Source organism: Oncorhynchus kisutch, unplaced genomic scaffold (genome assembly GCF_002021735.2).
Source record: "Oncorhynchus kisutch isolate 150728-3 unplaced genomic scaffold, Okis_V2 scaffold2558, whole genome shotgun sequence".
Classification (NCBI taxonomy): Eukaryota; Metazoa; Chordata; class Actinopteri; order Salmoniformes; family Salmonidae; genus Oncorhynchus; species Oncorhynchus kisutch.
Genome location: NW_022264503.1, coordinates 1 through 25377, shown reverse-complemented (window position 1 = coordinate 25377; position 25377 = coordinate 1). Strand labels below are relative to the sequence as shown.

General features: G+C 44.7%; 2 protein-coding genes across 3 annotated transcripts; one reads left to right on the top strand and one right to left on the bottom strand.

The window, feature by feature from the left end:
- The first annotated feature begins 217 nt into the window (after positions 1 to 217).
- Positions 218 to 9679, top strand: LOC116370492 (receptor activity-modifying protein 1-like). Its single transcript, XM_031819767.1, has 2 exons — positions 218 to 544; positions 8511 to 9679. Exons 1-2 carry the CDS (start codon positions 345 to 347, stop codon positions 8764 to 8766), a joined length of 456 nt encoding a protein of 151 aa, XP_031675627.1. The 5' UTR covers positions 218 to 344; the 3' UTR covers positions 8767 to 9679.
- A 6820-nt stretch (positions 9680 to 16499) lies between these two features.
- LOC109885190 (putative methyltransferase DDB_G0268948) lies at positions 16500 to 22570 on the bottom strand. Of its 2 annotated transcripts, none has more exons than XM_031819765.1 (6): positions 22390 to 22570; positions 21965 to 22125; positions 21368 to 21581; positions 20815 to 20918; positions 17407 to 17544; positions 16500 to 17079 (listed from the first exon to the last, which is right to left on the bottom strand). In XM_031819765.1, exons 1-6 carry the CDS (start codon positions 22498 to 22500, stop codon positions 16977 to 16979), a joined length of 831 nt encoding a protein of 276 aa, XP_031675625.1. In that variant the 5' UTR covers positions 22501 to 22570; the 3' UTR covers positions 16500 to 16976. The 2 variants fall into 2 exon arrangements, with proteins under 2 accessions (XP_031675625.1, XP_031675626.1); XM_031819766.1 differs by having other exon boundaries at positions 16500 to 17073; positions 22390 to 22565.
- Between the last annotated feature and the right edge of the window lie 2807 nt (positions 22571 to 25377).

Here is a 25377-nt window from a genome sequence, read left to right as displayed (position 1 = left end):
AATACTTTAAGCTGCATTAGATTGAGCTTGCTTAGTGCAACGGAATGGTCCCAAAAGTGCAAACCTTGCCTATCCGGTACTCCAGGCAGGCTCAATCAAACGCTTATTAACGAAGGGTATTTGAATCAAGATCTTCGTCTGCATGCATCAAGCGTCTCAGACTGAGACTGCTGATCTAGGATCTGGTGCCCCCTGTCCATATAATCTTATTGTTTATGATCTTAAAGGCAAAACTGATCCTAAATCATCACTCCTATTCTTAGACGCTTGACACATTTAGCCCCTGTTTCATAAACTTGCTGCCTCCCTGATTGCTTCCAACAACTACACTACAATCTGATGACATGTTCCTTCCCTCTGAAGCAGCCCGTGGCTTTCCCCCAGTGAGCGGCTGCAGCGATGCCTACGGGAGGGCCATTCCACCACTTAGCAGCTGCAGCGATGCCTACGGGAGGGCCATCTCTGACTTCTGTGTGACCAAGTTCACTCTGGACATGGAGGACCTGGACCAGAGCCTGTGGTGCAGCTGGTCCGACACTTTTCAGTCAGTATAATCTATATTATTCACCTAAATCCATCCTACATTTGATTCATCCTAAATAAAAATAGATTTGAGTTCAATTACATTTTCTTGAATTATATCACTGTATTATTTGTCAGTATTACTTGCAAATGATGCTCTGCCAGTTTAGCAGAGGTCCTTGTCTTTACAAGACCGTTCCATCTGGAGATGTTTACATGTCTATCACCATAACAGACACACAGATAGAAGGATTCCTCATAGGAATGTTCCTGTGATGTGCCAGGAATGTTTCCAAGAGACCAATCCATTCATGTGAAATCGAATTGACCCAGAAAGTGGTTACTATGTTCTCAGAACTTAATATGTGAATGTTCTAGACACATGTCATGGAAACATGGCACAAACAGTCATGCGTCCAGGTTTCTGTGGTTTAGGAGAATATTCCATCAAACGTGGTTGCCATGTTCTCAGAACACAAGATATTCATGTTTTAGACATGTTTCATGGGAGAGTTGCCAGAGCATGTGATCCCCAAAACATGTATTACTGTTGCAGAGCCAATCAAGGCCCTGATTGGTGAACATGTATTACTGTTGCAGAGCCAATCAAGGCCCTGATTGGTGAACATGTATTACTGTTGCAGAGCCAATCAAGGCCCTGATTGGTGAACATGTATTACTGTTGCAGAGCCAATCAAGGCCCTGATTGGTGAACATGTATTACTGTTACAGAGCCAATCAAGGCCCTGATTGGTGAACATGTATTACTGTTGCAGAGCCAATCAAGGCCCTGATTGGTGAACATGTATTACTGTTGCAGAGCCAATCATCGTTCTTTGTCTGTTGGCAAAGTTAAGGATGCTCACGCATAGAATGTTTTCAACTTAGATATTTGACACACTTTGACACACATGATTAAATGATGCATGTTATTTTATAGAGTAGTTATTATTCAACATGTCCTCAACTGGGATATGAACTTACAACGTTTAGGTTCAGAGTACTCAGATCTTCCTGCTACACCACCATCTTTCAGTTAATATGACTGTTCTTTAATAAGTGATTTGATTGACTTATTGCAGCAATTGAAGGACTTTCAATATAGTTGTGTAATGTTGGTGGGGCATGTCAACCTGTTTTAATGATCCTCCTGAATCACTAGGGTCAATAATAGTTTGTCTGGGGTGTACTTTTAACAGAGCTGAGATTTACTTCAAAGTGCATTCACCCTATTGCTTACACCTATCAAGTTGTCTCAGATCTAAACAATTGCCTAGGGAGAAGGGTTTAGTGTTTCTTCTGGACAGGGCCTAACTATACTGGCCCAATAAGCACATGCAAGAACAGTCCGGTGTCCAGTTTTCATTCAAACATTTTAATACAGTCGTATGAAAAAGTTTGGGCACCCCTCTGAGGCTGCATAATAATTTACTCTGTCGTCACAGAAAATGATCACAGTGGCATGCCATTCATTTTCTAATAAAAGCTGAGTACTGGGGTATTTTCCAGACAAAGATTTTTAGTGTAGCAATATTAAGTTGTATGAAATTAAATCAGATGTGAAAAATAGTCTATGAAAAAATGTGGGCACCCTTGTCATTCTGTTGATTTGAATACCTGTAACTACTTAGCACTGATTAATTGGAACACACAATTGGTTTGGTGAGCTCATTAAGCCTTGAACTTCATAGACAAGTGCATCCAATCATGAGAAAAGGTATTTAAGGTGGCCAATTGCAAGTTGTTGTTCTCTTTGACTCTCCTCTGAAGAGTGGTAACATGGGGGCCTCAAAACAACTCTCAAATGACCTGAAAACAAAGGTTGTTCAACATTATGGTTTAGAGGAAGGCTACAAAAAGCTATGGCAGAGATTTAAGCTGTCAGTGTCCACTGTGAGGAACATAGTGAGGAAATGGAAGACCACAGGCACAGTTCTTGTTAAGGCCAGAAGTGGCAGGCCAAGTAAAATATTGGAGAGGCAAAGGATGGTGAGAACGGTCAAAAAACAGCTGTAAGGGAGAGTGATGCGGAAGAAGCCTTTTCTGCACAAACGCCACAAACAGAGTCGCTTGAGGAATGCAAACGCACATTTGTACAAGCCAGCTTCATTTTGGAATAAGGTGCTGTGGACTGATGAAACAAAGATTGAGTTATTTGGTCATAACAAGGGACATTATGCATGGCGGCAAAAGAACACAGCGTTCCAAGAAAAACACTTGCTACCCACAGTAAAATATGGTGGGGGTTCCATCATGCTGTGTGGCCAGTGCCGGTACTGGGAATCTTGTTAAAGTTGAGGGTCGCATGGATTCCACTCAATATCAGCAGATTCTTGGGAATAATGTTGAAGAATCAGTCACAATCACTGATGAGAGAAGTCAAATTAACTGACAACTATCCAATCACTGATGAGAGAATAGTCAAATTAACTGACAACTATCCAATCACTGATGAGAGAATAGTCAAATTAACTGACAACTATCCAATCACTGATGAGAGAATAGTCAAATTAACTGACAACTATCCAATCACTGATGCGAGAATAGTCAAATTAACTGACAACTATCCAATCACTGATGAGAGAATAGTCAAATTAACTGACAACTATCCAATCACTGATGAGAGAATAGTCTAATTAACTGACAAATAAAATAAAATAAAATAAAATCACATTTTATTTGTCACATACACATGGTTAGCAGATGTTAGTGCGAGTGTAGCAAAATGCTTGTGCTTCTAGTTGCGACAATGCAGTAATAACCAACAAGTAATCTAGCTAACAATTCCAAAACTACTACCTTATAGACACAAGTGTAAGGCGATAAAGAATATGTACATAAAGATATATGAATGAGTGATGGTACAGAGCGGCATAGGCAAGATACAGTAGATGGTATTGAGTGCAGTATATACATATGAGATGAGTATGTAAACAAAGTGGCATAGTTAAAGTGGCTAGTGATACATGTATTACATAAGGATGCAGTAGATGATATAGAGTACAGTATATACATATACATATGAGATGAATAATGTAGGGAACATTATATTAGGTAGCATTGTTTAAAGTGGCTAGTGATATATTTTACATCATTTCCCATCAATTCCCATTATTAAAGTGGCTGGAGTTGAGTCAGTGTGTTGGCAACAACTATCCAATCACTGATGAGAGAATAGTCAAATTAACTGACAACTATCCAATCACTGATGAGAGAAAAGTCTAATTAACTGACAACTATCCAATCACTGATGAGAGAATAGTCAAATTAACTGACAACTATCCAATCACTGATGAGAGAATAGTCAAATTAACTGACAACTATCCAATCACTGATGAGAGAATAGTCAAATTAACTGACAACTATCCAATTGTAACAGGGTTATATTGGTGATTCCCCTTGCCACTTTATTGTTAAGCCAATGGGTTTTTGGTTTGAGTTTGTCTTGCCTTCACCTACTCAACATGGCATCTTATTGGCTGGTTTGCGTAGCTTGCTTACGAGGGGGGATGTTCCAGTTAGAATCGTCCCAGTGAACAAGCACCAAACCAGCGGTAAGTTGTTGGTTGCAAAGCACTGTACATCAAAAGTGATTTTTATACTCTCAAGTGATGATTTAAATGTACAATTTATATCAAATTGTTTGTAAATGTTATTCGAACATCACACATAAGATGCAGCGGTTTTTGGAGAATATTTGTTGTGCATTTTGTTGTAAAGAATTCCCGCCAGTACTAGCTAGCAACTTACTGTGTCTGGTGGGGGGGATTCATATATTTTGTACAGTGCGTGAGTGCAGAGTTGGATGGTGAGACGTGCATTGCATGACGTGCAATTTTGTGTCGTTCCTATCAGGTACATTGTTAAAGATATTATATTGTATATTGTAATTGTATTATTTTGGTAACTAGCCCAGTGAACAAGCACCAAACCAGAGTGTGTGAGTGCAGAGTTGGATGGTGAGATGTGCATTGCATGACGTGCAATTTTGTGCCGTTCCTATTAAAACAAAGCTACATGACTGGTGCTACATGTTGGAGTTCCGTGTCGATGACTGATTGTACACAACGCAAGAAGAGTACTGTTACACAATCACTGATGAGAGAATAGTCAAATTAACTGACAACTATCCAATCACTGATGAGAGAATAGTCAAATTAACTGACAACTATCCAATCACTGATGAGAGAATAGCTGGTGGTAGGGGTTAGAGAGGGGACATAACTGACAACTATCCAATCAATGATGAGAGAATAGTCAAATTAACTGACAACTATCCAATCCCTGATGAGAGAATAGTCAAATTAACTGACAACTATCCAATCACTGATGAGAGAATAGTCAAATTAACTGACAACTAACACAGATGTGGTTTAGCAACACCATCTAAATGTCGTGAACCATGAGGTTCACACTATGTTAAAAGCACTGTCTGTGTGTAACCTTGCCAACAGACAGAACGAGCTGTGAATGGATCTGTGGTTCACCAATCAAGGCCTTGATGGGCTTGGCAATAGTAACAAGGTGTGTTGTGTAATAAAAAATAAAAAAATCTTTTTGGAGAACGTTTCTTTGGGACCATCAGGCAACGTCCTGACAACTGATACACAGAAAGGTTCCTGCAGCGTTCCCATGAAACGTGTCTAGAACATGAATGTCTTACATTCTGAGAACATTGTAACCATGTTCTCGATAATTCTGCTTGATTTTAAAGGAATGTTCTCCTAACATTATCACCAAAACATGCTGAAAAGGTTCTCAGAGGGTTTTTTGTTAGCATAGATAGAATGTTCCCCTGACTAACGGAAAACTGGACACTCAAACATTAGGAGAACATTACAAAAATGTTCTCTTTCTCTCTCCCTAGAATTGTTAGCTGGGTAGGGAGGGAAGAAGAGAGAGTGAAGGAGGGAGAGAGAGGGAGAGATAGAGAGAGAGAGGTGGGAGAGGGAGAGATAGATAGATCGATTTAGTGAGCAGGTCAACTCTGTGTTGCGTGTGGGATAGAAAAAGCGAAGAGGAAGAGAGGGATTGAGAAAGAGACAGAACTTTGCATAAACAAATATTTGGCCAACCAGCCCCTCTGGACTTGGTGTGTGTGTGTGTGTGTGTGTGTGTGTGTGTGTGTGTGTGTGTGTGTGTGTGTGTGTGTGTGTGTGTGTGTGTGTGTGTGTGTGTGTGTGTGTGTGTGTGTGTGTTCATGGCCAGGTCAGGACCACATGCCCTATTAGAAGTTGAACAGTAGTCACCTTTGGGGTTTCCAGTGTCAAGCAGAGTCAGAAATTACACTGAATTCATCTACGCTCTCTTAGAACAACGTTTCCAATGAAGAAAACATTTACTCAACTTTATTCAGTCCAAACACCTCTGATATTATCAGGAGACCAAAGGCACTTCAGTGTGTCTTAGCTCTAATTATATTCACTCAGTCATGCTGCTCTGTAGCTGGTCTGTATCTTGTCTGTAGCTGGTCTGTAGCTGTTCTGTAGCTCCCCTGGTATGATATTGGGAATTCCATTGTTCGTATGTCCCCTCTCTAACCCCTACCACCAGCTATGGTAGTTATATTTAGGTGTGTGGTATGTCCCCTCTCTAACCCCTACCACCAGCTATGGTAGTTATATTTAGGTGTGTGGTATGTCCCCTCTCTAACCCCTACCACCAGCTATGGTAGTTATATTTAGGTGTATGGTATGTCCCCTCTCTAACCCCTACCACCAGCTATGGTATCTATATTTAGCTGTGCTAAGCCCTACCACCAGCTATGGTATCTATATTTAGCTGTGCTAACCCCTACCACCTAGCTATGGTATCTATATTTAGCTGTGCTAACCCCTACCACCTAGCTATGGTATCTATATTTAGCTGTGCTAACCCCTACCACCAGCTATGGTATCTATATTTAGCTGTGCTAAGCCCTACCACCTAGCTATGGTATCTATATTTAGCTGTGCTAACCCCTACCACCTAGCTATGGTATCTATATTTAGCTGTGCTAACCCCTACCACCTAGCTATGGTATCTATATTTAGCTGTGCTAACCCCTACCACCTAGCTATGGTATCTATATTTAGCTGTGCTAACCCCTACCACCTAGTTATGGTATCTATATTTAGCTGTGCTAACCCCTACCACCTAGCTATGGTATCTATATTTAGCTGTGCTAACCCCTACCACCTAGTTATGGTATCTATATTTAGCTGTGCTAACCCCTACCACCTAGTTATGGTATCTATATTTAGCTGTGCTAAGCCCGCTGGTAATTCAAGCTGTTAGTTGGCCTTTTCCCACTCCGTCGGTTGGAGACCGAAACAGACCTGTTTTCAAAGAGTCACTTTTCAGACATGTTTTGAGGAATGGCTATTTTGATGCCAATTAATATCGAAAATAAACCTAACATACCCTTCCTGTCTTCGGTAAGTATTCAGTCCCCTTTTCCCACATTTTTTTTTACATTACAGCCTAATTCTAAAATTGATTAAATGTTTTAGTTTTCATCAATCTACACACAGTATTCCATAATGACAAAGAAAAAAATGGTTTGTAGAAATGTTTGCTAATTTATAAAAAAAAAGAAAAACGGAAATATCACATTTATGTAATTATTCATACCCCATACTCAGTACTTTGTTGAAGCAACTTTGGCTGAAATAAAAGCATTGCGTCTTCCTGGTTATGACGTTACAAGCTGTATTTGGGGATTTTCTACTATTCTTCTCTGCAGATCCTTTCAAGCTCTGTCAGGTTGGATGGGAAGCGTCACTGCACAGCTATTTTCAGGTCTCTCCAGAGATGTTCGACCGGGTTCAAGTCCGGGCCACTCAAGGACATTCAGAGACTTGCCCCGAAGCCACTGCTGCGTTGTCCTGTCTGAGGTCCCGAGAGCTCTGGAGCAGGTTTTCATCAAGGATCTCTCTGTACTTTGCTCCGTTCATCTTTGCCTCGATCCTGACTAGTCTCCCAGTCCCTGCCACTGAAAAACATCCAATCAGCATGATGCTGCCCCCACCATGCTTCACCGTCGGGATGGTGCCATGTTTCCTCGAGACGTGACACTTGGCATTCAGGCCAAAGACTTCAATATTGGTTTCATCAGACCAGACAATCTTGTTTCTCATGGTCTGAGAGTTTTGGCAAACACCAAGCGGGCTGTCATGTGCCTTTTACTGAGGAGTAGCTTCCGTCTGGCCACTCTACCATAAAGTCCTGATTGGTGGAGTGCTGCAGAGATGGCTGTCCTTCTGGAAAGTTCTCCCATCTCCACAGAGGAACTCTGGAGCTCTGTCAGAGTGACCATTGGGTTCTTGGTCACCTCCCTGACCAAGCCCATTCTCCCCTGATTGCTCAGTTTGGCCGGCCAACCAGCTCTAGGAAGAGTCTTGTTGGATGCAAACTTCTCCCATTTAAGAATGATGGAGGCCACTGTTGGGGACCTTCAATGCTGCAGTAATATTTTGGTACCCTTCCCCAGATCTGTGCCTCAACACAATCCTGTCTCGGAGCTCTACGGCAATTCCTTCAACCTCATGGTTTGGTTTTTGCTCTGACATGCACTGTCAACTGTAGGACCTTATATAAACAGGTGTGTGCCTTTCCAAAACATGTCCAATCAACTGAATTTACCACAGGTGGACTACAATCAAGTTGTAGAAACATCTCAAAGATGATCAATGGAAGCAGGATGCACATGAGCTCAATTTCGAGTGTCATAGCAAAGGGTCTGAATACTTATGGAAATAAGGTATTTCTCTTCTTTTTTTGTGCCAGTTTTCTCTTTGTCATTATGGGGTATTGTGATGTCATTATGGGGTATTGTCTGCAGATTGATGCTGATGATTATTATTTTAATCCATTTTAGAATAAGACTGTAATGTAACATTTGGGAAAAATCAAGGGGTCTGAATACTTTCCGAAAGCACTGTATTTAAAAGTTAGAGTTAGTTTTCTCATGCTGCTCCCTAGTTTCAATGTTTTATCCCCCCTTGCAGGCCTTACGAGGAACTGACCAACTGCACCTATTCTGTGGCACATAAGATGCACTGCTTCTGGCCCAATCAGCAGATAGACGAACTCTTCATACGCCTCCACCGGGACTACTTTCACGACTGTGCTCTGACCGGCAGGCTGCTTCGGGACCCTCCTATACGTATCTTGGGGCCTTTCATTGGACTGCCTGTGCTGGTCACTCTGCTCATGACTGCCCTAGTGGTGTGGAGCGGTAAATGCTGCCAGGGAATCGTGTAACTGTCTCATCCTGGGTGAAGGTGCCCCTGGGTACGGAATACAGATCTAGGATCAGTTTGCCCTGCCAAAATTCTAAACTGAATCATTAGCGGAGGAAACGCAAAACTGACCCAAGGCCAGCTTCTAGGGATCAACCTGACCTCTTGGAGAACAAACTCCAGCTTATCTGATAGGGGAGACATGATGGAGGGGACACTGAACTGGGGCAAACGACAAGCAGAGATACCCAACAGCATACTAAGACTGTAATCTTTCTGTGATGGTTGTTGTTTGATGGACACTGGCGGTATGAGTGAAGGACCTCTCAGAAGCCTACTCTGAAACAAAGCAAAAGCTATTTAAGATTGTACTATGGCTCATCGATAACCCTAGAAATTCCAATTGAAAACATGCATTGTATTGTTGTAAACCACAAAGTGGCCAACCAAGAGAGGGCTAATGTTGTGTAGGGCACGAAGGACAGATAGTAAATACCTCGTATGTCCAAATCAATGCAACAACATCTGTAATGTAGCTTAGGACACCAGCCAAGTCTTTACATGAACTGAATAGAAGTATATAAAGGGCTTCACAGAAAAGGCTGTATTTGATCTAGACAGCCATGCCCAGTAGCCACGGCCAGTAGCCACGCCCAGTAGCCACGGCCAGTAGCCACGCCCAGTAGCCACGGCCAGTAGCCACGCCCAGTAGCCACGCCCAGTAGCCACGCCCAGTAGCCACGCCTTTTAAACCCAACAAAACAGGAATGATCTTCATCAGAACATGTTGTTTTATATTCTACTGTTTCACAATGGATTACAGAGCCATTACCACTGCATGTACCTATAGATACATGTGTCTGATTATTCATTCATTATTATCTATTCATGTGCATTCTAAACAGAGAAATAAACAACTACAAATACTAATATGATAAAAGTGAAGTAAGAAATGGTTTTTGGTATCCATTTATTTTGATATCAATATGATATTTGTTTGATATCCAAACATGAATGAGAACAGAATTGAACTCCGACCTGAGGAGTGTAAGAGATGTCCCATCAGCCCACAGCCAGAACCAATATCTCTCTGCCCAGCACTGAGTGTCATACTACCATCCACCTACTACCATATCTATCAGATTCAGGAGTCAGAGTAGTATCAAAAAGAGGTATCAAAAATACATTACAATATGAACCATTCAAAAACAACCGGCTATTCTCATACTGTGGTGGGCAGAAGAAGAAGGCACACACACACACACGCACGCAAATGCACGACACACACACACACACACACACACACACACACACACACACACACACACACACACACACACACACACACACACACACACACACATACACACACACATACACACACACACACACGCACGCAAACGCACGACACACACACACACACACACACACACACACACACACACACACACACACACACACACACACACACACACACACACACACACATACACACACACATACACACACACACACACACACACGCACGCAAACGCACGACACACACACACACACACACACATTTTTCTTGTTTTATGAAAAGGCAGTCAGCACACCACACAATGAGTCAGCACACCAGAGGGCCCTGGGTCTCCCTGAAGGAGAATGGAAGAAACTAAAAGATTAAAAGCCACTTTGACTGACAGCTCGCCTTAGCACAAGTGGCAGAATATAGTCCCAAAGCCACCTCGCCATAGCAACGGGGTTATTCATCTCATTGTGACTGCAGTAAAAAGGCCTCACTCCCCCCTATCTGAGATATCTACTGCAGCCCTCATCCTCCGCATACAACACCCGTTCTGCCAGTCACATTCTATTAAAGATCCCCAAAGCACACACATCCCTGGGTTGCTCCTCTTTTCAGTTTGCTGCAGCTAGCGACTGGAACGAGCTGCAACAAACACTCAAACTGGACAGTTTTATCTCCATCTCTTCATTCAAAGACTCAATCATGGACTCTTACTGACAGTTGTGGCTGCTTTGTGTGATGTATTGTTGTCTCTACCTTCTTGCCCTTTGTGCTGTTGTCTGTGCCCAATAATGTTTGTACCATGTTTTGTGCTGCTAACATGCTGTGCAGCTGCCATGTTGTGTTGCTACCATGTTGTTGTCATGTGGTTTTGCTACCATGCTGTGTTGTCATGTGTTGCTGCCTTGCTATGCTGTTGTCTTAGGTCTCTCTTTATGTAGTGTTGTGTTGCTGCCTTGCTGTGCTGTTGTCTTAGGTCTCTCTTTATGTAGTGTTGTGTTGCTGCCTTGCAATGCTGTTGTCTTAGGTCTCTCTTTATGTAGTGTTGTGTTGCTACCATGCTGTGTTGTCATGTGTTGCTGCCTTGCTATGCTGTTGTCTTAGGTCTCTCTTTATGTAGTGTTGTGTTGCTACCATGCTGTGTTGTCATGTGTTGCTGCCTTGCTATGCTGTTGTCTTAGGTCTCTCTTTATGTAGTGTTGTGTTGCTACCATGCTGTGTTGTCATGTGTTGCTGCCTTGCTATGCTGTTGTCTTAGGTCTCTCTTTATGTAGTGTTGTGTTGCTACCATGCTGTGTTGTCATGTGTTGATGCCTTGCTATGCTGTTGTCTTAGGTCTCTCTTTATGTAGTGTTGTGTTGCTACCATGCTGTGTTGTCATGTGTTGCTGCCTTGCTATGCTGTTGTCTTAGGTCTCTCTTTATGTAGTGTTGTGTTGCTACCATGCTGTGTTGTCATGTGTTGCTGCCTTGCTATGCTGTTGTCTTAGGTCTCTCTTTATGTAGTGTTGTGTTGCTACCATGCTGTGTTGTCATGTGTTGCTGCCTTGCTATGCTGTTGTCTTAGGTCTTTCTTTATGTAGTGTTGTGTCTCTCTTTATGTAGTGTTGTGTTGCTACCATGCTATGCTGTTGTCTTAGGTCTCTCTTTATGTAGTGTTGTGTTGCTACCATGCTGTGCTGTTGTCTTAGGTCTCTCTTTATGTAGTGTTGTGTTGCTACCATGCTGTGCTGTTGTCTTAGGTCTCTCTTTATGTAGTGTTGTGTTGCTACCATGCTGTGCTGTTGTCTTAGGTCTCTCCTTATGTAGTGTTGTGTTGCTGCCTTGCTGTGCTGTTGTCTTAGGTCTCTCTTTATGTAGTGTTGTGTTGCTGCCTTGCTATGCTGTTGTCTTAGGTCTCTCTTTATGTAGTGTTGTGTTGCTGCCTTGCTGTGCTGTTGTCTTAGGTCTCTCTTTATGTAGTGTTGTGTTGTCTCTCTTTATGTAGTGTTGTGTCTCTCTTTATGTAGTGTTGTGTTGTCTCTTTATGTAGTGTTGTGTTGCTACCATGCTATGCTGTTGTCTTAGGTCTCTCTTTATGTAGTGTTGTGTCTCTCTTTATGTAGTGTTGTGTTGCTACCATGCTATGCTGTTGTCTTAGGTCTCTCTTTATGTAGTGTTGTGTCTCTCTTTATGTAGTGTTGTGTTGCTACCATGCTATGCTGTTGTCTTAGGTCTCTCTTTATGTAGTGTTGTGTTGCTACCATGCTATGCTGTTGTCTTAGGTCTCTCTTTATGTAGTGTTGTGTCTCTCTTTATGTAGTGTTGTGTCTCTCTTTATGTAGTGTTGTGTCTCTCTTTATGTAGTGTTGTGTTGCTACCATGCTGTGCTGTTGTCTTAGGTCTCTCTTTATGTAGTGTTGTGTTGCTACCATGCTGTGCTGTTGTCTTAGGTCTCTCTTTATGTAGTGTTGTGTTGCTACCATGCTATGCTGTTGTCTTAGGTCTCTCTTTATGTAGTGTTGTGTTGCTACCATGCTGTGCTGTTGTCTTAGGTCTCTCCTTATGTAGTGTTGTGTTGCTGCCTTGCTGTGCTGTTGTCTTAGGTCTCTCTTTATGTAGTGTTGTGTTGCTGCCTTGCTATGCTGTTGTCTTAGGTCTCTCTTTATGTAGTGTTGTGTTGCTGCCTTGCTGTGCTGTTGTCTTAGGTCTCTCTTTATGTAGTGTTGTGTTGTCTCTCTTTATGTAGTGTTGTGTCTCTCTTTATGTAGTGTTGTGTCTCTCTTTATGTAGTGTTGTGTTGCTACCATGCTATGCTGTTGTCTTAGGTCTCTCTTTATGTAGTGTTGTGTCTCTCTTTATGTAGTGTTGTGTTGCTACCATGCTATGCTGTTGTCTTAGGTCTCTCTTTATGTAGTGTTGTGTTGCTACCATGCTATGCTGTTGTCTTAGGTCTCTCTTTATGTAGTGTTGTGTCTCTCTTTATGTAGTGTTGTGTCTCTCTTTATGTAGTGTTGTGTCTCTCTTTATGTAGTGTTGTGTCTCTCTTTATGTAGTGTTGTGTTGCTACCATGCTATGCTGTTGTCTTAGGTCTCTCTTTATGTAGTGTTGTGTTGCTACCATGCTATGCTGTTGTCTTAGGTCTCTCTTTATGTAGTGTTGTGTCTCTCTTTATGTAGTGTTGTGTCTCTCTTTATGTAGTGTTGTGTTGCTACCATGCTATGCTGTTGTCTTAGGTCTCTCTTTATGTAGTGTTGTGTCTCTCTTTATGTAGTGTTGTGTCTCTCTTTATGTAGTGTTGTGTTGCTACCATGCTATGCTGTTGTCTTAGGTCTCTCTTTATGTAGTGTTGTGTCTCTCTTTAGTGATGTGTGTTTTGTCCTATATTTATTTATGTTATTTCTGTTATTGTTGTTATTTCTGTTACTGTTATATATGTTATTTCTAATCCCAGCCCCCGTCCCCACAGGAGGCTTTTTACCTTCTGGTAGGCCTTCATTGTAAATAAGAATTTGTTCTTTAACTGACTTGTCTAGTTAAATAAAGGTTAAATTTTTTTTAAATATTTAAAAATGAATTAAAGCCTGGGCCCAGAGCTATAGCAATACGGCCGCTGTCCACTCCCTATGGAGAAGGTGTGATCTATTCTGTACCCAGCTGAACTGTTCACGTGATGTGTGTGTGTGTGTGTGTGTGTGTGTGTGTGTGTGTGTGTGTGTGTGTGTGTGTGTGTGTGTGTGTGTGTGTGTGTGTGTGTGTGTGTGTGTGTGTGCGTGTGTGTGTGTGTGTAAAACAGGAAAACAGGCCAGATGGACTTGATAAGTGAAACCTCATAGTAACATCTCACCTACAGTGGTATTGCCTTAAGGAATGGACAGAGATGAAGCCTAAATGAGTATACAGCCTAAAATAGCCTTATAACACCTTACAAACACTGTCACCTATTGAGCCAAATCTAATAGAGCGGTAAGTGATTGTAATTAGTTATAGGAATGCAATCAGAAAACATTAGCCAGTGAGTTCGCAATGTTTGATTGAATCATTAGGAATGTAATGGATGTGTGATGACCACCTGTGGAGTGGATTTAGGGGGAGAGGAAGACAGTGAATACAATGTAAAGTGATAGTGAAAACATCCCGAGACCTGACCCCAATGAATAAGGAGAACCACTCGCAAGTAGCTGATTCATAGCTATTTATAAGTCCTCTCCTCTTCCACACTAAGCCACCTACCGTCTCAAACCCACATCATCACCCAGAAAGCCCTCTGGCTCCCTATTACCCCTGTCTCAGCTGGCCTGCTGTCAGCTTGGCTATATGATCATTAAGGTGGTCCCAGACACTAGTCCCAGACACTAGTCCCAGACACTAGTCCCAGACACTAGTCCCAGACACTAGTCCCAGACAGCCACAGGCAGAGACTAATAGCCCGGTAACACTAAGTTAAAGTAACTCTAGTCCTTAGAGAGGAAGATGGTACGGTGGGCATCTGACATTACATCTGAAGAGGAGAAACAGAACTGAGATAAAGGACCTGGGGTGTATTCAATAGGAATGAGCAAACAGGCCCAAACTGGGAGGGGAAAACCTGAACTAAAAGTTTTTCTACGGTGTGCACTAATGAATACACCCCTGTAGTCTCAGGGAAGCTTCTTCAGAGAAGGCTTGATGAACACTTCCATGTTGAGGCCTGGAGTCAGAGTTTAGTGGGTCAGGTATACCCAGGTGGCTATGAGTTGGGGCTATGCGTTGGGTCTATGAGATGGGTCTAAGAGTTGGGCCTATAAAGGGTGGCTATGAGTTGGGTCTATGAGTTGGGCCTATAAAGGGTGGCTATGAGTTGGGTCTATGAGTTGGGCCTATAAAGGGTGGCTATGAGTTGGGTCTATGAGTTGGGGCTATGAGGTGGGACTATGAGGTGCGGCTATGAGGGGGGACTATGAGGTGGGGCTATGAGGTGAAGCTATGAGTTGGGGCTATGAGTTGGTGCTATGAGGTGGGACTATGAGTTGGGGCTATAAGGTGGGACTATGAGGTGGGACTATGAGTTGGGACTATGAGTTGGGGCTATGAGTTGGGGCTATGAGTTGGGGCTATGAGGTGGGACTATGAGGTGGGGCTATGAGGGGGGACTATGAGGTGGGGCTATGAGGTGAAGCTATGAGTTGGGGCTATGAGTTGGTGTTATGAGGTGGGACTATGAGTTGGGGCTATAAGGTGGGACTATGAGGTGGGACTATGAGTTGGGACTATGAGTTGGGGCTATGAGGTGGGACTATAAAGTGGGACTATGAGGTGGGGCTATGAGTTGGGACTATGAGTTGTGGCTATAAAGTGGGACTATGAGTTGGGGCTATATGGTGGGACTATGAGGTGGGGCTATGAGGTGGGACTATGAGTTGGGGCTATGAGGTGGGACTATGAGTTGGGGCTATAAGGTGGGTCTATGAGGTGGGACTATAAAGTGGGACTATGAGTTGGGGCTATAAGGTGGGACTATGAGGCGTGACTATGAGTTGGGGCTATGAATTCTGGCCATGAGTTGGGGCTATGAGTTGAGGCTATGAGTTGTGGCTATGAGGTGGGGCTATGAGGTATGACTATGAGATGGGGCTATGAGGTGGGACTATGAGTTGGGTCTATGAGGTGGGACTATAAAGTGGGACTATGAGTTGGGGCTATAAGGTGGGACTATGAGGCGTGACTATGAGTTGGGGCTATGAGGTGGGACTATGAGTTGGGTCTATGAGGTGGGACTATAAAGTGGGACTATGAGTTGGGGCTATAAGGTGGGACTATGAGGCGTGACTATGAGTTGGGGCTATGAATTCTGGCCATGAGTTGGGGCTATGAGTTGAGGCTATGAGTTGTGGCTATGAGGTGGGGCTATGAGGTGGGGCTATGAGACGGGGCTATGAGACGGGGCTATGAGTTGGGCCTATGAGTTGGGACTATGAGTTGGGACTATGAGTTGTGGTTATGAATTGAATTCGGGCCATGAGATGGGGCTATGAGTTGGGACTATGAGTTGTGGTTATGAATTGAATTCGGGCCATGAGATGGGGCTATGAGTTGGGACTATGAGTTGTGGTTATGAATTGAATTCGGACCATGAGTTGGGGCTATGAGTTGGGGCTATGAGTTGGGACTATGAGTTGTGGTTATGAATTGAATTCGGGCCATGAGATGGGGCTATGAGGTGAGGTAGGGAAAGTATTACTTTATTCTACCACTAGGGGCACCATATGGCATTTCAGATGGGGAGACCTCACTACTGTCAGAGACTGACTCCTGCCAGGCAGGAACTCAGTCCTACTCCTCTGAAAACACATGCACACACACACACCAGCCTCAACACTCAGAGGGACACCGAGGGAGCATGTGTGAGCACATACGCAAGAGGCTGGAGACATCAGACTGTGTGTTCAGAACGCAAACCACTGTAATTACCAGTTACAGTTAATTTTACAGTAAACCAGAGAAGACTATTGTGTTTTAACAAGCTGTTTCTTTATAAAACAAGAAATGGTTGAGCTCATCGGGTATCCAGACTATTCTGAAACATCGTAAAACATTTTCTTTAGGTGGTATTGGAGTTCATGTGGGTTCACTTTTCATTTTGACTTTGATGGACTAATGATTTAAGTTGTATGTAACATGTGGTCTTATTTGTTGTAATGTGTAACCTCTCTTTTAGTTATGTCATTTTGCCATTAGATGCAACAGAAAACATCAAGGGAAGAGACGGGTCTGTGGGGTTTGCTGCGTCTTTGCCCCAGATCAGGCTGCAGCAGGTTTGCTGCGTCTTTGCCCCAGATCAGGCTGCAGCAGGTTTGCTGCGTCTTTGCCCCAGATCAGGCTGCAGCAGGTTTGCTGCGTCTTTGCCCCAGATCAGGCTGCAGCAGGTTTGCTGCGTCTTTGCCCCAGATCAGGCTGCAGCAGGTTTGCTGCGTCTTTGCCCCAGATCAGGCTGCAGCAGGTTTGCAGGCCAGCCAGTAGAAATACTTCACCACCACTGTGATCTCTGTGTCTGGATTCGACTCCCCCATCTCAGACAGCAACCTCGGCCAGAAGAGGAGGAGTGGAACAGAGTGAGTGACAGTCAAAGAAGATGGTCATCAGCTCACTAAGATTTTCTTAGAGATGAGAAATTCAACTCATTTCAAACCAACCTGCACTGCACTATTTATGGGATTGTGTTCAAGTGTTTATATATATAAACCTATAAGCAGACAAGTCTCCCCTCGTAGATAGTTGCTTCCAGTGTTCATAATTGTAATAGAAGTGTGCAGACAGTAGTTTGCAAAAATAAACATGGAGTAAACATTGCTAAAGACACATTCAATTTATTTCCAGCCTGCAAATTATTTTGAGCACCTGTATGCTGAAGCTCACCTGTTCCTGAAGTCCTGGGAGAACCTGTGGGCTTCCACTGGATCCTGCTTCAGCAACGCCCGATAGCTAGAGAAGGTCTCCACCATGCCGATGTAGCCACTCAGAGGCATCGGTCTCCTCATCCGCAGACACTCATGCCTGGAAAGAGCAACACAAAAACACTGAACAAAATCAGAATACTATTTTATGCTAAGCTAGGCCAAGCATTCTGTGCTAGGCTAAGCTATGCTATTCTATTATACTCTAGACTAGGCTATGCTACGCTACGCTAGGCTAGGCGATGGTATGCTAGTATACTAATATTCAGGGCAATCGTAAAGTATTCCGACCCCTTGACCCCTCCACATTGTATTCAATTACAACCTTACTCTAAAATATAGATTTAAAAAAAAATATTCAGACCCTTTAGTCAGGACTTTGTTGAAGCACCTTTGGAAGCGATTGAGTCTTCTTGGGTATGACGCTACAAGCTTGGCACACCTGTATTTGGGGAGTTTCTCCCATTCTTCTCAGATCCTCTCAAGCTCTGTCAGGTTGGATGGTGAGCGTTGCTGCACAGCTATTTTCAGGTCTCTCCAGAACTGTATGATCGGGTTCAGGTCTGGGCTATGGCTGGACCGCTCAAGGATATTCAGAGACTTGTCCTAAAGCCACTCCAGCGTTGTCTTGACTGTTTGCTTAGGGTCTTTGTCCTGTTGGAAGGTGAACCTTCGCCCAAGTCTGAGGTCTGGAGGAGCAGGTTTTTTCTGTTCATCTTTCCCTCGATCCTGACTGGTCTCCTAGTCCCTGCCACTGAAAAACATCCCCACAGTATGATGCTGCCACCACCATGCTTCACCGTAGGGATGGTGCTAGGTTTCCTCCAGATGTGACGCTTGGCATTCAGGCTAATGAGTTCAATCTTGATTTCATCAGACCAGAGAGTCTTGTTTCTCACTATTTGAGAGTCTTTAGGTGCCTTTTGGCAAATGCCAAGTGGGCTGTCATATTATTATAATTATTTATTTAACCTTTATTTAACTAGGCAAGTCGGTTAAGAGTAAATTCTTATTTACAATAACAGCCTACCCCGGCCAAACCTGGACAACGCTGGGCCAATTCTGCGCCGCCCTATGGGACTCCCAATCACAGCCCGATGTGATACAGCCTGGATTCAAACCAGGGACTGTAGTGACGCCTCTTGCACTGAGATGCAGTGCCTTAGACTGCTGCGCCACTCGGGAGCCCCATGTGACTTTTAATGAGGAGTGGCTTCCATCTGGCCACTCTACCATAAAGGCTTGATTGGTATAGTTCTGCAGAGATGTTTGCCCTTCTGGAAGGTTCTCCCATCTCCACAGAGGAACTCTAGAGCTCTGTCAGAGTGACCATCGGGTTCTTGGTCATCTCCCTGACCAAGACCCTTCTCCCCCGATTGCTCAGTTTGGCTGGGCGGTCAGCTCTATGAAGAGTGGATGGTTCCAAACTTCTTCCATTTAAGAATGATGGAGGCCACTGTGTTCTTGGGGACTTTCAATGCTGCAGAAATGTTTTGGTACCCTTCCCCAGATCTGTGCCTTGACACAATCCTGTCTCGGAACTCTACGGACAATTCCTTCACCCTCATGGCTTGGATTTTGCTCTGACATGCACTGTCAACTATAGGACCCTATATAGACAGGTGTGTGCCTTTCCTAACCATGTTCAAATCAAAATGACCACAGGTGGATTCCAGTCGAGTTGTAGAAACATCTGAAGGATGATCAATTAAACAGGATGCACCTGAGCTCAATATCATAGCAAATGGTGTGAATACTTATGTAAAGATTTGCAAAAAATGTCTAAACTTGTTTTCGATTCGTCATTGTGGGGTATTGTGTGTAGATTGATGAGGAATTTTCATTTATTTAATCAATTTTAGAATAAGGCTGCAAAGTAACAAAATGTGGAACAAGTCAAGGGGTCTGAATACTTTCCGAAGGCACCGTGTCCACAGTAGACACAGAGCCCAGATATACAGTAGACACAGAGCCAGATATACAGTAGACACAGAGCCAGATATACAGTAGACACAGAGCCAGATATACAGTAGACACAGAGCCAGATATACAGTAGACACAGAGCCCAGATATACAGTAGACACAGAGCCCAGATATACAGTAGACACAGAGCCCAGATATACAGTAGACACAGAGCCAGATATACAGTAGACACAGAGCCCAGATATACAGTAGACACAGAGCCCAGATATACAGTAGACACAGAGCCAGATATACAGTAGACACAGAGCCCAGATATACAGTAGACACAGAGCCAGATATACAGTAGACACAGAGCCAGATATACAGTAGACACAGAGCCCAGATATACAGTAGACACAGAGCCAGATATACAGTAGACACAGAGCCAGATATACAGTAGACACAGAGCCCAGATATACAGTAGACACAGTGCCAGATATACAGTAGACACAGAGCCCAGATATACAGTAGACACAGAGCCAGATATACAGTAGACACAGAGCCAGATATACAGTAGACACAGAGCCAGATATACAGTAGACACAGAGCCCAGATATACAGTAGACACAGAGCCAGATATACAGTAGACACAGAGCCCAGATATACAGTAGACACAGAGCCCAGATATACAGTAGACACAGAGCCAGATATACAGTAGACACAGAGCCCAGATATACAGTAGACACAGAGCCAGATATACAGTAGACACAGAGCCCAGATATACAGTAGACACAGAGCCCAGATATACAGTAGACACAGAGCCAGATATACAGTGGACACAGAGCCCAGATATACAGTAGACACAGAGCCAGATATACAGTAGACACAGAGCCAGATATACAGTAGACACAGAGCCCAGATATACAGTAGACACAGAGCCAGATATACAGTAGACACAGAGCCAGATATACAGTAGACACAGAGACAGATATACAATAGACACAGAGCCAGATATACAGTAGACACAGAGCCACATATACAGTAGACACAGAGCCAAATATACAGTAGACACAGAGACAGATATACAATAGACACAGAGCCAGATATACAGTAGACACAGAGCCACATATACAGTAGACACAGAGCCAAATATACAGTAGACACAGAGCCAGCAACATATACAGTAGACACAGAGCCAGCAACATATACAGTAGACACAGAGCCAGCAACATATACAGTAGACACAGAGCCAGCAACATATACAGTAGACACAGAGCCAGATATACAGTAGACACAGAGCCAGATATACAGTAGACACAGAGCCAGATATACAGTAGACACAGAGCCAGCAACATATACAGTAGACACAGAGCCAGATATACAGTAGACACAGAGCCAGATATACAGTAGACACAGAGCCAGATATACGTTAGCAGTCTGGATACCGTGGCTTTTCAGCAGCACTCACCACTCTTTGTCTGGGTACGGGCATGAGTCATACATCTGTTTGTAGAGAGGGACCGTGGTAGTACCTATGTGGGCACTGCGAAATGGCAGCAGGTTCTTGTAGAACTGCAGGGGGACATGAATAAGGTAGTATTATTTTCCCGTTGTTTCCTTACTCTGAAGTCACACAGTTTGCACACTTCATAGAAGGCCAGATCCCAGTGTACACACTTCATAGAAGGCCAGATCCCAGTGTACACACTTCATAGAAGGCCAGATCCCAGTGTACACACTTCATAGAAGGCCAGATCCCAGTGTACACACTTCATAGAAGGCCAGATCCCAGTGTACATTGAACTCAAGAGAGTGTTACATTTAAACCTTCACAGAGTACATATGAGTCCCAATTATCCAGTGTTGAACTGGTTCATTTAACACTGAGATAGTGGGACTCCTGTACATAGTCAGTTGGTCAGTTGATTGTATGTGATGTTGTCTCCATCTGGAGCAGCCTGCTATTTGTAATGATCTTATCAATTAAATCAATCAATTAAATCAGTTGTTTGTTATCTGACCTGATGACAGATGTCAGTCAGAGTGTGGGAGTGTTGTCCGTACTCCAGGTCCATGTCCAGGGTATAACTGATCAGGGCCAGACACCCTCTGGGCTTCAGCAGCCTGTCTGCCTCCTGGAGGAACCGTGGACGATGGAACCAGTGTGCCGCGGTCATGGAGGTCACCAAGTCTACCCCGCCGTCAGCGAACGGTAACTCCTCTGCAGGACACTGCCTGTGGGGTTATGGAAGATGTGAGACAGTGTCTGCAAGCTGACGAAAGGGTTACACATTTGAGATGTTTAACTGGTGACATTTGGACCTCAACGTGTCCGAGTTAATTATGTTACTAGTTCAAACTACAGGGATGTTTCATTGGGGTATGGTGTCAAAAAACAGGATAATTACATCTAGATATGAAGGAATTAATGAATACTTTATAGTCCAATAGACACTGTTGTCTGCCAACAGTACCAACCTTCCTGACAGACATATAACACATCACAATGCATACAACACTTCACTTATTAAAGTATGACCTTGGACGAAACCTTGATCCTTGCTAGGACAACAAAGCAATTCCCGCCCACTATCCTGCGTGCCCCTCCCCCCTCTTACCTGTAGAAGATATTTGGGGCGCTGCTATTGGCCAGAGCCACCTCCAGCTGGGCGGGGCTGATGTCTGTCCCAATCACTTGGGTAAAGTGAGGGGCCAGTAGGAGTGTCCCCTGTCCCGAGCCACAGCCTACGTCCACGGCAAGGTCGAACGGCCTTCCTTTCTGAAGTGACAATAACATCGGGAGTCAGCGGTATTTCACCGTTATATCAGCGGTATATCAGCGCTATACAGTTTGTGAAAAAACAAATTACGCTAATAAATCCAGATAGGCACAATTATAGCAGCCAAATACATACGATTAGATCGGTTTGGGCTTACACATTAATCATTCGAACAGGGCAAGGGTCTAGGGGCAAACTACATTCCCTGCACGCACGGACACACACACACACACACACACACACACACACACACAGGCCCCTACCATATTCTCCAGAAATGCCAGTATCTCTGCGATCAGTTCCTGTGGGGGGGACACCCTGTACCTCAGGTAGGAGGCTGCGTGCTCTTTGCCCTCAAAGCGACGGTGAGCCATGTTGCCGTGCTGTTGCCGTGCTGTTGCCGTGCTGAGTCAGAATGAGAGAGAGAGTTCTGAGGACCCTGACTACCTCTGGGACACTAACATCAGACACAGAGGTTGTTAATTAACCACCAGGGCTTCGTCCCAAATGATCCCTCCTTCCTCCCAAAGTGTGCACTTGTTCACTTCCCTTTGCTAATTTCAAAGGAAATATACCTGGTATAAGAAATACTGTGGAAAACCCCTCAAGCCCCTTTCTGCACCAATACAATGCGTTTAGATCTGTGGAGGTGAACGAGTGCAGGGAACGAGTGTACACTTCAGGAGAAAGGAGATATTATTGGGATGCACCCCCCAAGGAAACCAAACTATTTTGCTGCACTTCCTTCGGAGGACAGAAGAGGTCAGTATTAGACAGAGTATGTCCTGTAGGAGATGGAGCTGGGACTGGGGACAGAGACAGAGAGAGACAGAGAGCAGGGACAGAGACAGAGTATGTCCTGTAGGAGATGGAGCTGGGACTGGGGACAGAGACAGAGAGAGACAGAGAGCAGGGACAGAGACAGAGTATGTCCTGTAGGAGATGGAGCTGGGACTGGGGACAGAGACAGAGAGAGACAGAGAGCAGGGATAGAAACAGAGACAAAGAGCAAGGACAGAGACAAAGACAGAGAGCAGGGATAGAGACAGAAACAGAGACAAAGAGCAGGGACAGAGACAGAGAGCAGGGATAGAGACAGAGAGCTGGGACAGAGACAGAGAGGAGGGACAGAGACAGAGAGCAGGGACAGACACAGAGAGAGACAGAGAGCAGGGACAGAGACAGAGAGCAGGGACAGAGACAGAGAGCAGGGATAGAAACAGAGACAAGAGCAAGGACAAGAGACAAAGACAGAGAGCAGGGATAGAGACAGAAACAGAGACAAAGAGCAGGGACAGAGACAGAGAGCAGGGATAGAGACAGAGAGCTGGGACAGAGACAGAGAGGAGGGACAGAGACAGAGAGCAGAGACAGACACAGAGAGAGACAGAGAGCAGGGACAGAGACAGAGAGCAGGGACAGAGACAGAGAGCAGGGATAGAGACAGAGAGCAGGGATAGAGACAGAGAGCAGGGACAGAGACAGATACAGAGAGCAGGGATAGAGACAGATAGCAGGGACAGAGACAGAGACAGAGAGCAGGGACAGAGACAGAGAGCAGGGATAGAGACAGAGACAGAGGTCAGGGATAGAGACAGAGACAGAGAGCAGGGATAGAGACAGAGAGCAGGGATAGAGACAGAGAGAGACAGAGAGCAGGGACAGAGACAGAGAGCAGGGATAGAGACAGAGACAGAGAGACAGAGAGCAGGGATAGAGACAGAGACAGAGAGCAGGGACAGGGACAGAGAGTAGGGATAGAAACAGAGAGCAGGGATAGAGACAGAGAGCAGGCACAGAGACAGAGAGAAGGGATAGAGACAGAGAGCAGGGATAGAGACAGAGAGCAGGGACAGAGACAGAGAGCAGGGATAGAGACAGAGAGAGACAGAGAGCAGGGACAGAGACAGAGAGCAGGGACAGAGACAGAGAGCAGGGATAGAGACAGAGACAGAGAGACAGAGAGCAGGGATAGAGACAGAGACAGAGAGCAGGGACAGGGGACAGAGAGTAGGGATAGAAACAGAGAGCAGGGATAGAGACAGAGAGCAGGCACAGAGACAGAGAGAAGGGATAGAGACAGAGAGCAGGGATAGAGACAGAGAGCAGGGACAGACAGAGAGCAGGGATAGAGACAGAGAGCAGGGATAGAGACAGAGAGCAGGGACAGAGACAGAGAGAAGGGATAGAGACAGAGAGCAGGGATAGAGACAGAGAGCAGGGACAGACAGAGAGCAGGGATAGAGACAGAGAGCAGGCACAGAGACAGAGAGAAGGGATAGAGACAGAGAGCAGGGATAGAGACAGAGAGCAGGGACAGACAGAGAGCAGGGATAGAGACAGAGAGCAGGGATAGAGACAGAGAGCAGGGATAGAGACAGAGAGCAGGCACAGAGACAGAGAGAAGGGATAGAGACAGAGAGCAGGGATAGAGACAGAGAGCAGGGACAGACACAGAGAGCAGGGATAGAGACAGAGAGAGACAGAGAGCAGGGACAGAGACAGAGAGCAGGGACAGAGACAGAGAGCAGGGATAGAGACAGAGACAGAGAGACAGAGAGCAGGGATAGAGACAGAGACAGAGAGCAGGGACAGGGACAGAGAGTAGGGATAGAAACAGAGAGCAGGGATAGAGACAGAGAGCAGGCACAGAGACAGAGAGAGAGGGATAGAGACAGAGAGCAGGGATAGAGACAGAGAGCAGGGACAGACAGAGAGCAGGGATAGAGACAGAGAGCAGGGATAGACACAGAGAGCAGGGATAGAGACAGAGAGCAGGGACAGAGACAGAGAGCAGGGACAGACACAGAGAGCAGGGATAGAGAGCAGGGATAGAGAGCAGAGACAGAGAGCAGAGATAAGAGCAGGGATAGAGACAGAGAGCAGAGAGCAGGGATAGACACAGAGAGCAGGGATAGAGAGCAGAGACAGAGAGCAGAGATAGAGAGCAGAGATAGAGAGCAGAGACAGAGAGCAGGGATAGAGAGCAGAGACAGAGAGCAGAGACAGAGAGCAGAGGACAGAGAGCAGAGACATAGAGAGCAGGGATAGAGAGCAGAGACAGAGAGCAGAGACAGAGAGCAGGATATAGAGAGCAGGACAGACCAGAGAGCAGGGATAGAGACAGAGAGCAGGGACAGACACAGAGAGCAGGGATAGAGAGCAGAGACAGAGAGCAGAGACAGAGAGCAGGGATAGAGAGAGCAGGACAGAGAGCAGAGATAGAGAGCAGGGATAGAGACAGAGAGCAG